Source organism: Tenrec ecaudatus, chromosome 2 (genome assembly GCF_050624435.1).
Source record: "Tenrec ecaudatus isolate mTenEca1 chromosome 2, mTenEca1.hap1, whole genome shotgun sequence".
Taxonomy (NCBI): domain Eukaryota; kingdom Metazoa; phylum Chordata; class Mammalia; order Afrosoricida; family Tenrecidae; genus Tenrec; species Tenrec ecaudatus.
The window spans coordinates 237,521,071-237,533,404 of NC_134531.1; the positions used below are offsets into that span (position 1 = coordinate 237,521,071).

At 34.4% G+C, this 12,334-nt stretch overlaps 1 protein-coding gene across 2 annotated transcripts in view; it reads right to left on the reverse strand.

Annotated features, from left to right (window-relative positions):
- Positions 1-12,334, reverse strand: part of NCAM2 (neural cell adhesion molecule 2) — a 595,057-nt gene that overhangs the window by 161,642 nt on the left and 421,081 nt on the right. For both annotated transcript variants that reach the window (XM_075542416.1, XM_075542417.1), the window contains exon 9: positions 5,976-6,126. In XM_075542416.1, the coding sequence (XP_075398531.1) occupies positions 5,976-6,126 (151 nt within the window). The remainder of the gene's footprint in view (positions 1-5,975; positions 6,127-12,334) is intronic.

The following is a 12,334-nucleotide window of genomic DNA, read 5'->3' on the forward strand; positions in this document are numbered from 1 at the left end:
GACATTGGGGTTGAACTTCCCCCAAGTCAGATGTGCTATTCTTTGTCACTCTGTGCTCCTTTAAATGGTTTTTACCAGTACCATGATCCAAACGGAGGCCTTGGGCTCCAGTCTCCCTTATCTGTTCTCCACCATTCACATGCCTACAAAGCACATGAAAATACCATGGCTTGGGTCAGGTGCACCACAGTCCTCAAAGTGACATATTTTCATTTTCACATTTTGAAGAGGTCGGCAGCAGATTTGCCAACGCAAGATATTGTTTGATTTCTTGATTGTTGCTACTAAGAGAATTCATTGTGGATTCAAATAAAATGAAATCTTTGAAAAATTGAAGTGTTTTCTTTATTCATGATGGCGTTTATTGGTCCGTGGTGAGGATTTTTTTTTTTTGCATTGAGTTGCAATCCACATGGAAGTTTGCGGCATCTCTGTGACTCAGTCTTTAAGACACACTCTTTGCATAGTCAAGCTTTTCAAATAACTCCCTCGGCATACAAATGAAATAAGTCTGGAAGAAAAATGCAACCTTGTTGCACACCTTACCTGATGTTTCCACACGCATCTTTTAATATCCCTCTGTGGTGCTTAAATGCCTAGCTCTTGGTCTATGTATGCATTTTGATGAGTACAATTAAGTGGTCTGGAATTCCCATTCTTTGCAATGTTATCCATAGTGTGTTAAAAAATCATGGCGTGTAATGCATTTCCATAGTACATTTTTTAAAGTAAATATTTTTCTGATAAACTCTGTGATTAGCCAAGATCCATATGACATTAACAGGCATATGCTTTATCACGTATCCTCTCCTTATACTGATTTGAATTTTTAGCTGCTCTTGGTCAGTGTGCTACGGCAATGGTTTCTTAATTATCTCTAGCCAAATTTCACGTGTAGCTTATATTACTGTTATTTAATATCATTTCCACATTCTCTTGGGTCATCTATCTTTGCAATGGGCACAGATAAGGATCTCTTCCAATCAGTTTGGTAGGCATTCATCACTTAAATTTTGTGGCAAAGACTAGTTAGTGAGTGCTCTCAGCTCTGCTTCAGTTGGACTTGCTGACCCATGGAAGTGGAGTTGAGTGCTTTTGGGCTGAGGCTTACTGGAGTGGGGTGTCTTTCGGCACAAGTAAGGGAGCTGAACTTGCTGATCCATGGAGCTTAAATTGAATTCCTTTAGGTTGATGTTTATAACAAAGTGGTATTCCCTTTGGGTATTTATTAACAGACTTGACAGACTTTTGTAACATGGCCTGATACACTATTCAGCGCTGAGCATTTCTCATGGGCATTACAACGCATTAACTTCCTTATTAAACCCTTTAATTATACATTATATGGGTGAGTTCTGCATATCCATTGCTAGCCTTTAGAACTGAGAGATCAAGTAAAGAAGTAAAATAAGAACATTAATTAAATCGGCACATGAGTAATTGACTATCTGTTTCACAGTTGGCCCCTGGCCTTGACTGATGGTATAGGTCATCTCCAATATCTCTTCTCATTAATGTGATACCTGTATCAGCAAAAAAGAACAAGGTCCTCAATGTGATAGATTGACACAGTGGCTGCAACAATGAGCTCAACATAAGACAAATTGTGAGGATAACGTAGGACCTGGAAGTGTTTCCTTCCTTTTATACACAGGGTCATTACGAGTCAGAACTGACTTCATGGCACTCACAACCAACAAGAACATGTTCCATTGACTGAGATCCATACCTGTGGTGGCGATTAATATTTTTGAAACATGGTATTTTCAACTTGCTGATCTTGCAAAATTCCATCATGTTATCTTCTGGTATATATTTATTACCGAGGGCATATCTTCAAATTACTCCTAGCTTCTGTTCATTTCCACTTTTTCATTTCATTCAAAAGTAACCAAGATTGCATTTTAATTGCACGATTAATCAATTTTAGACTCAAAAACAGTTCATGGAGTTCTTAAATTTCTTCTCTTCTTTTTAAAGGGTTTTATTGGGATATATTTCACATACCATATATTTTTCAATAGTTCAATCATATTAATAGGAGCTGTATAATCATCTCCACAACCAACCTCAGATCATTCACTTCCTTGTGGTACCCATTCTCCTCAGCTTCCCACAACGTTCCCCATCATACACTCAAGAAACCATCACTGCCTCTTACTCATCTTGGATTTCATCTACAGAAAAGCACAAAAACAACAAAAATTCTGTACTCTGCATGCCAGAAAGCCTATGCACATCCCTGGTCTGTGGTCAGCAGGGATTTACCGGAGCCTTAATCTATGTGTAGACGCTGTGAATTAATTTTGGTCACCCACTGTCACCCAAAGCCTTCCGGAGACTGATTATTCACAATTTTAATTCTGATACTATTCCCTCCTTCAGATTCGGAATTCTTTAATTTTTCATCGTCTTCTTTTGTGATTATCTTTCAGATTTGAATAATAGTTGTATGAATCTCTTGGGAAATATATAGATATTAGCTTATCACATACAGCATTATACTTCAAGATACAACTAAACATAATTTTTTTAGGAATGAATACTACATCACTCTTATTGAGTGTGCCATTCCTGACACACTGAGCCATTTAATGATTTGAGTCAAAGTGCCCAGTGCCAGTCTATTTTAATCTCACTGTGGCCGAGGGTAACAATCTTCATGTGTCCCATTTCATTTTTAATTACTCCTGATTTCCAACGCATACTACATGCATCGCACTTTCAGATTATTAATGGACGTTTCAACTCTTTCCTTCTTTTGAGACACGTCTAAACAGGAAGTGTGGGGCCTGGAAGTGTTGCTTCTCCAAGTCATCCGGTTAAACTCTACTCTGCGCAGGCAGCTTTTCCTGATATTTTGAGTGCCTTCCAAGCTGAGAGGTCCTCTTTTGACATTAGCTCAAGCAATGTTGGGCTGCTACTCCATAACCAGTCCTTCGGTTATGGGATGCCTATTCCTGCTTTCTCGTCTAGTCTTAATCTGGAATCTCTGCTGGTTGAAATGATCGAAGTATAGCTTTCCAGATCAGAGAAACCCACAAGACACCACAGTACAACACATGGACAAATGGGGAAGATAAATATAACAATGGAAAGAATGGGTGTACAGCGGAAACCCACAAAATAAAAAATAGAGTGATGATAGGAAATAGGATTAACAATGACAAAAATTAATGATTAAAATAGCACAATATATATTTTAATTTAGAAAATGGAAGATTTTTCAATGAGTACCGATGTATCAACTGTGTATTTGTATGAATAAAACCAAAAGAGTTAAAAGAAAGGAGAAACAAAGAAAAAAGAAGAAAACAAAACAAAGTCCTTTATAGCCTAAGACAGGTAATGATTTATTTAGCAAAATGCAAATATAATGAAATGTGAAAAGGAAATCAGAAATAACACATTAGACTCCAGAAAATAAAAATAGTTCCATCTAAAATTTAAAATATATAATCTAAAAACAAAATATCTAATAAAATATATGCCTTAATAGACTCCAAATAAAAAAGAGAAATATGTTATTGCAATGTGAAAAATTTTACAAAATATCAAAAAACTGAAAACCATTGAAATGCTCAATGTTGAAAAACTGTCATGTCCATATAATCAAATTATGGTGACTGAAAGAGATCAGCAAAATTAAAATAAAGTAAAATTTCATGAGTATGGATCTTTTGAAAGTATAAATTAAATAATAGCTATAGAAATTAGACAAATAACATAAATGTAAATATAATTTACTGTATTGAAATCTATTACACAAAAGCTATGAAAATAGAGGATATTTATTTTTTTCCTTTTTAGTAAAACACATTTAGATATTTTATTAAAATTAAGCAAATATGATTGAGTATTATAAAAGCAATCAAGTTCAGTTTCTATAATATTTTTGAAAATATTAAAAAATTAGTAAAAAGGTTATTTTTAAGTAGTTTAATATTTGAAAATTCCATTTTTTTATTTTCCAGATTGTTCATATAACAAGTCTATAATAAATTTTGGAACAACACCAATATCAGAGCTTTTACATAGAATCCTTGAAACATTCTTTGAAGAACAAGATCTTTTTAGCCTGTCTAATTAAGAGATACTCTATAATTTTCTGTTGATAGTTAGTCTAAACATATCCCAGAAAATTAAACACACTGAATAAACCAGCTTATAAGCCTATAAAGTGAAAGAAGCAGTGAGTCTGTTAATAAAATAATCAGTGTGTGAAGAAGTTTTTACTATGGCTTATTTTTCAGTATGTTAAAGCATTCAAATTACTAAGAAATTGAAATATTCATTAATAGTGCAATATCCAATCCTTTATTTTTATTTCTATCTAGTTGAAATAGAGAACTAAAATTTAAAATAAAAATATATGTGGATATTGCATAATCTTTGGCACTTTATTCTTTTATTTCTTTAAATTTGAATTAAAAAGTATTATTTAAATCTGGTAACTCAACAATCCTATAAAGCAGACACTTTGCTTTATTAATCTTGTAAATAATAATATTCTGCAATTTTAAAGAATCTGAATCTTAATGAAACAAATAGTATGTTAAAGCTTGGATGAAATACACACAATTAATTACTGCTGATCATAAACAAAAACACTACAATGCTATCAAACCTATTCTGAGTCATCGAGAAACTACAGATAGAACAGAAAAGGCCTATGAGATTTTCAGGGCCCTGATTTATTGGCTTATGTTGTCACCTGTTTGGTCACTGCTCTGTCACAGCCTGGCTGCTCTGCAGCATCTGTAATTGCAGGTAGAGGCTTCATGTATGCTCCATAAATCTTTCTCTTGATGGCCATGGGAACTGATGTTTCTGCTTTGGGGATTGGTCTATTCTACCCAAAGGAATGGTAAAACTGACCAATTCCTTTTATTAATATTTCACACACCTATTTGTGAGATCCAGTTTTGTTGAGAGGTACACACACACGATTGATGAATCATATTCAAGCAGTTTCACATCACCAAACTGTTGTATCATCTGTCTTTGTCACGGGCATCTATGTAATTTCTAAGAAAATATATTCTAAATATATTCTCAAAAAGAAAAATGCATTTGACTTAGGGTCACCACCAAATTTTATACCAATATACCGAAAACAACCACCAAACTCACTGCTATGGAGTCGATTGTGACTCACACCAACCGTATATGACAAGGTTGTACTGCCCTGAGTAAGGTGTACTGAAAGTTCTCTAGTAGAATCATTTTATCAATAAGAACAAATTTACAGTCACAGTAAGTCTATTATGCCTTAGCTCTCTAAAACAGCCTAACACATTTTTGATTCATGAATATTTATTAAAATATAAGTTAAATAGTTTATATTTTTATATTTTATATAATAAATGGTTCTTTAATTTTTAAAAATGTCCTAAGTTACCTAATAAGAACTTTATTTATATTAGTCCTCACATTTCCTAAATTTCATAGTTATTTGAACAATTTTATTAATTTTAACAACTATCCTTATAGATCCTGCTTCCAGACAATAAACACTATTAAAGTAATGCATATGCTGCTATAGTTTAATATGTTGAAAATATTACTTCAGATTTCTTACCTTAAAAGGTTAAAGTAATTAGCCAGACAATTAGAAATAAGACATATTACTTTTGTTGGGCATAGTAATAAACATGAGAATAACACCAGGGTAAAACCTAAAAAGGCATTGAGTAATTATTGATAATTAATGTAGTTCAGAAGAAGATGTATTTTAGGTAAATATTGCTAAAGAAAAAAATAACAATTTTTATAATAAGCAATAACAGCTTGTAGCGCCGTACATATCCCTTACTATCCACTAGGTGTCTCTAATGGATTTGAAAGTTTTAAGGTTATGCATTAAATATTGAAACATGAATTTTATATATATTTTGATTATCCTACATAAATTCATATTGTTCAAAGCAGAAAATAAACTATTTTGGTCAACATATAAAATGAAAATAACTTACATTCAATGTCAAGGTACATGCTTTTTTGGTGCCCTCCAATTCTGCTTGCCGCTTCACAGTCATATCTCCCCGAATCTGACAACTTCACATCTCTGATGTGCAATGATGAGCTTCCATGCTGGCCTTTGACTTCAATACGCCCATCAGGGCTCTGTTACATCGATTCAGGAAAAAGAAAGATTTCATACTTGATTTGTGAAAAAACATGACCAAACACATCATCCTTCTCAAATGTTCAGTAAATGAAATAAACTCTTACCTGCATTAAAAATCAAAAGTAAATACTCAAAAGTAGCGTTTCCATATTTCTGAAACACTATTTTTGTTATTAACTTTATATCCTGATTAGTATTATATGAGACTTACAATAAAACTGACATGTAGAAAAACTTTAAAACATTTTTAGTTCACCATTTTATTTAGTAGACTATTTCCTTCATGAAAAACTTGCATGCTCTTCTTTGACAAATCTTGTTGGCTTCCAGTTAGGTGACTTACAGACATAAGAACACAACAGCAATTCTTGCTCAACATTAATTAAAGGCTATCAATGATAGGACTACTCCTGCAATTTAGATTCATTATTCAACATCTAGAAAAAATAAATAGCACCAAGATGTAAAATAAAGACTTTAAGAGACTTTTAAGATCTTCATTTTCTAATGAATTCACCAGTATTGCTTGTAAGCATGATTTGCATTTTAAGCATACTGTGTTTATCATTAATTATATCTTTAGAACAAATTAAGTCATTTTCAGGAATAATGTGGGATTGATTAATTACTCACTCCAAACATATTAACATAAATCAAGAAATTGCACATAAACCAATAACGTAAAACAGACTACTAGTGGAAATCTCATATGCAATATAATTAGTACGCCTGGACTTGTGGCGTTTAAAATCACACAAATTCCTTCATTGAGTGGATATTGAAACATGCAAGCATAGTCGGTTTCAGTGCTTGCTAAAATATTTGATGTCAAACATTTATAAAACCTGTTATTACAGAAAAACAAAATTGTTAAATTTATATAACTGAACTTCATAGTCATTTAAATGTTTATTCATATTAAAAACATAATAAAACTCAGTTTTCCTTTTTAATTATCTAATTGTTTTCCTTAAATTTATGCAAAAATTTTCAACTTTTTTCCCATACATAATGTGGATTAGAACACAGTAGGATTACCCTTTTGATATTTTTTAAAGATTCACATAAGCAATGTAGTTGCTATACAATTTCACCTAGACATTTAAGTGATCTATTATAAGAAAATGTTTACTTTAAAATTTAACAATAATTCACTAGAAATGCATTATTGTATCATAGATAATAATTTCTATGCTGAAATCAGACTACACTAACACCCAAGGATTACTAAAATGATATTTAGGAAACATTTCCAAGGGGATGGAAAATATCTTCTGCCAAAATTCTGTATGTTCAATTACTAGACACATTCCATTGATTAAGAGAAAATAAATTAAAAAAGAATGATTCACAGAAGTGAAAATCAGAGGGAACAAGCAAGGTATCCAATACATTGTATGAGGACTGCTAATTTTAGGAACCTCAATACATCTTTATAAGAATTTGCCACTTTTTAATTTCATTCCTTCTTTTTTGTACTGATTTCCCTTGGCTTCCCTGATAGTTCAACTCTCCTGGTTTTCCTTCCATCTTTACCCTCCTGGGGATCTTAGCCTCTCTCACAGATTCTCTGTCTGTAGTGTCCCTTATTACTCCCCTAAGGACCTCAATTTGACACTGTTCTGTTTTCAGTCAATATACTCCACGTGGACAGCATCATACCCAGCCACATTGAAGTTGGTGATTTTTAATCACGCTTTTTTTCCCCTGGAGGTTCATAACCGAATAATTGACTTCTAGGACATAGTTACAAGATACACACAACCCTAGCACAAAACTTAATCTGTTCTTTCCTAGTGTTTTCTCTCTGAATGAATAATACCAATTATTTTCCTTGACCATGATACACCATGTGCTCTGCATTGATCAGTTTGTGTAACAACCTTTCTTCCATTCTCCTCTCCTGCTCTCTCTTTCCTTGTTTATTCTGCTTGTGAAGAGATCCCCCTTCCTTCCTTCTGTCTCTTTGCTTCCTTTACTTTTAGAATGCTGAAGATTCTCAGTCTATCATCTTGTTTAATATTATTATTATTATTATTATTATTTTCGTTTTAAGCAAATGTTTCTGCAGAACTATCTGCTGAATGCCTCTCCTATGCACCGTCTCAGTGTGTGCTGCTAAGTGTAAAGGCTATTGACAGGCTGCTCTGTGTCTGAGAGGGAACATTTCCACATCTAGGCTGACTATGGCTACAAAAAGAAAGAGACATCTATAATACTTTAATACAAATGTTATTAAATGTATATATTTATGGTGGTTTAGTAAAAATTACTGCAGCGGCAAATATTATTTCTGGGAAAGCTAAAAGATTTTTGTTCTAAAAGCACATGTTTAGTTGTCCTAACAATTTCATGAAACTATGGTACCTCTTGTCTTTTAAATGATCATTTTGTTTCTTCACGGATTATAGTCTTGATGTCCTACACAGCTAGGTTTTATGTCATTAGTGTTCAATGCATTAAGTCTAAAGACATTACTAGTAGATTTCTTCAATTTCTTCATCACTAGCTTCAGTGGTTTGAGACAGTTAATATTTATTGTGCCCACCTGGGCAATAACACATGTGGGATTAATTGAAGGTCTGAGAGATAAATGGCCCGGTGAGCCTCGCCTTTCTAGTTCTCAGGTCTCTTGCTTTCTGATGATTAGACCAGGGTGCAGCTGCCTTAGCCAGTTCTCTCCTTCAGCTGGCAATGTTCACTTCCTGCAAGACATCCCTGAGGAGAAGCCGCATGGACCTACTCTGATGCAACCCTAAGTGATGGAGAAGCCATGTGGAGACCCCTGCCAGTGCTGAGATGCTTATACATTCACTGATTCGGCTTTCCTCCTGCAGTCGACGTCATTGCGTGTGTTTTGTGAGATGTAGGAGGTCTTTGTGGATTGGTGTCGGACATTTGGGCTAATGATGGGCTTGTGGGCTTGGACAGCACTGGGTTGGGATGTTTTCTTGATGTGCACTTACTCTTTCTATAAAACTATCTCTTATACTTATGCGTTTCTGTGTATTTGTTTCTCTAAAGTACCCAGACTTGCACAAGTTGAAGCATACATTTGAACAATAGTTGTATTGATTGTGTTTTCCTGAAGGAGTATAGCTTAATTCAATCACAGGCAGCATCTTGAAATTGAATGACAATGGAGAAGGTCAATATCAGCAGCTAAACCCAGACAAGGGTCTGTGGGACAATTAGTTTCTCATACTTAGGTTAAATTTCAAGCTGAAAAAAATAAAACAAGCTCACAAAAGCCAAAATATAACTTTGAGTCTATCCCAACTGAATTTTGAGAACAAATATATTTTATGCATTGAATGCTAATGAGATAAAACCTGAGCTATGGGAGGACAAGGCCATCATTCATGAAGAAAGCAAATAATCATTAAAAATCTAGGAAAGAAAGAAATCCAAGTGGATTTAAGAAAAGACTCTGAAAGTTGCTCTGGATCTAGAGTAGCTAAAGTAAATGGAAGATAGGATGAAGTCAAGGAGCTAAATAGAAAACTTCAAAGGGCTGCTTGAGAAGACAAAGTCAAATAGTAGAATGAAATCTGTACATACTTAGAATTAGACAACCAAGTAAGCATGCTCAGAATATCTTAAACTAAAATAACTAAAGAGAAACGCAAGACATGAGTTTCAATATTAAATGATTCTATGGGCACTATATCAAATTGATGCAAGCAGCATAAGAAGACTGTAGAAATAAAACACAGAGTCACTGTACCAAAAAGAATTCCACTCTTTTTGGAGGTATTATATCAAGAGAATCCAATGGTCATGAAGTAAGAAGTTTTAGTTATACTAAAGGTATTAACCAAAACACCAGGGCCCCAAGAATTTATGACATGCCATTGGAAATGTTTCAATAAGACGATAAAACACTGGGAGAACTTACTCATTTAAGTCAGGAAAATTGGAAGACAGGTACTTGACTAACTGACTGGAAGATATCCATATTTATAGAAATTCCAAAGAAAGCTGATCCAACAAAATACTCAAATTCTGAAACAATGTCATTAATGTCACATGCAAATGAAATTTTGCTAAAGATCATCCATCAATGATTGTAGCAGTTCATTGACTTGGAGCTGCCAGAAATTCAAAAGAGAATATGGAACAAGGAATATCATTGTTGATGGCAGATAGCCCTTGGATGAAAGAATAGCATACCAGAAATAAATATACTTGTGTTTCATTGACTATACAAAGGCATATGACGGTATCAATCATTAAAAAAAGCAAACCATGGAGAACCTTGAGACAAATGAGAGTCCAAGAACCCCTCACTGGACTCATGCTGATCTTGTGCAAGAGACAAGAGGCAGTGTGTGAACAGACAAGTGCATGCTGCATATTTTTAAAGAAGGAAAGTTGGTGTCAGGGCTATATGGTCAGTGTCTTCAACCTCATACAACCTGACACAATACTCAGAGCTGCTAGATTATATGAAGAAGAACATGACATCAAGATTGGAGGAAGAGTTTCTGAGAACCAGTAATATGCAGAAGATTTAACCTTGCTTGCTGAAAGTGAGGAGGCCTTGAAGCATGTGCTATTGAAGATCATTTGTAGCCTCCTGATATGGTTTCCAAATTTTTCTGTATTTTCTTGTTTGTCCAAATGAGGGTACATCTCAGAGGTATAATGTCTTTGGAGGTCACCCTCTTTAAGTTGTCTTAGATGTTTTTCCATTTTTTGATATATGAAACCCAGGATTAATGAACTTAGAGATACAGCAATTAAAGGTATTTGGGGAGGGGATACATTGTTGGAGATGGGTTGAAGGGAAGACAACGTCAAGTAGTCCACATAGAAAATGAATGTTTGGAAACTGTTTGTGGATACAGTTGTACAATCCTACTTGACAAGATTAAACTGTGGAATGACATGTTATACACATTTTAAAAAATAATATAACTAAATAAAAAGTACTGTAGCCTTCAGTTTGACTTTCAACTCAATGTGAAGAAGACCAGAATCATTACAACTGGATCAGTAGATAACAGCATGATAAATGGAGAAAAGTGTGAAGCACTCAACAATTTTGCATTCCTTGCATGCACCATCAATATCCATGGAAGCAACAGTCCAGAGATCAGCATATGCATCGCAATAAGTAAATCTGCTGCACAAGGCTTCTTTACAACAATGAGATGCAAGGGTGTCACCTTCAGGATGGTGTGCCTGACTCACTCCATGGTATTTTCTATCGCCTCATCTGCATGTGAAAGTTGGACAGTGAATAAGGAAGACCAAAGAATAATCACTGCATTTGGAGTGCGGTGCTGGAGAAGAAGATTTAAAGCTCTGTGGGCTAACAAAAGGACAAACATATCAGTCTTGGAAGAAGTAAGGCCAGAGTGTACCTTAGAGAGAAAGATAGCAATACTGTGTCTTACATGCTTCGGGTATGTTGTCAGGAGAAACCACACCATAGAGAAAGCCATCATGCTTGGTCAAGCGGTGGGCAGCTCAAAAGAGGAAAGCCCTCCAGTAGATGGACTGACACAGCGACTGCACAATGGGCTCAGACCTAACGACACACGTGAGGTGGCAAAGGACCGGTGGTGTTCCTTTCTGGGCTGCATAGGTTTGCTCTATGTTGGAATTGAGTTGGTTACTTCTAACAACAACAATATGTTACATTAAAGTTGTGTGAGTTGTGTAAGGAAATGTCATTATTCATCTATTAATTTTAGTGGTGTTTAGTTCATTCGGAATCATGGCAACTTCATGCTTTGCAGAGTATTTACATAGCGTTTTATTGCACAGTGTTTACATGATGTTTCATTGGCTGTAATCTTTGTATATACTTATAACCAAATTTTCTTCCAAGGCACTACTAAGCAGGTCAGAACCACCAACCATTCAACTAGAACTCCAGAGCAAACAGTGGACATCACCCTAGTATCCCATCTTGCATCATTAGAGGGAGACAACAAGATGTCTGATTAAGAATTCATACACTGATGCTATCATAAGGAAACTTGTTGTTATTTTACAATATTGCAGAGTAAACTATAAGATCATGATTGTCTTCTCTTGATTGTAGCAGATTCTTTTTTATTATGTATTGTAAACTGTTATATAGTTTGACTGTTAGAAAACAGTTGGTTATATAAAATTAGCATAATATTAGTACTTTAAAAAGTACTTGCAACATATTTGAAATTATAATAGACAATTTGGAAAGAACTGAAA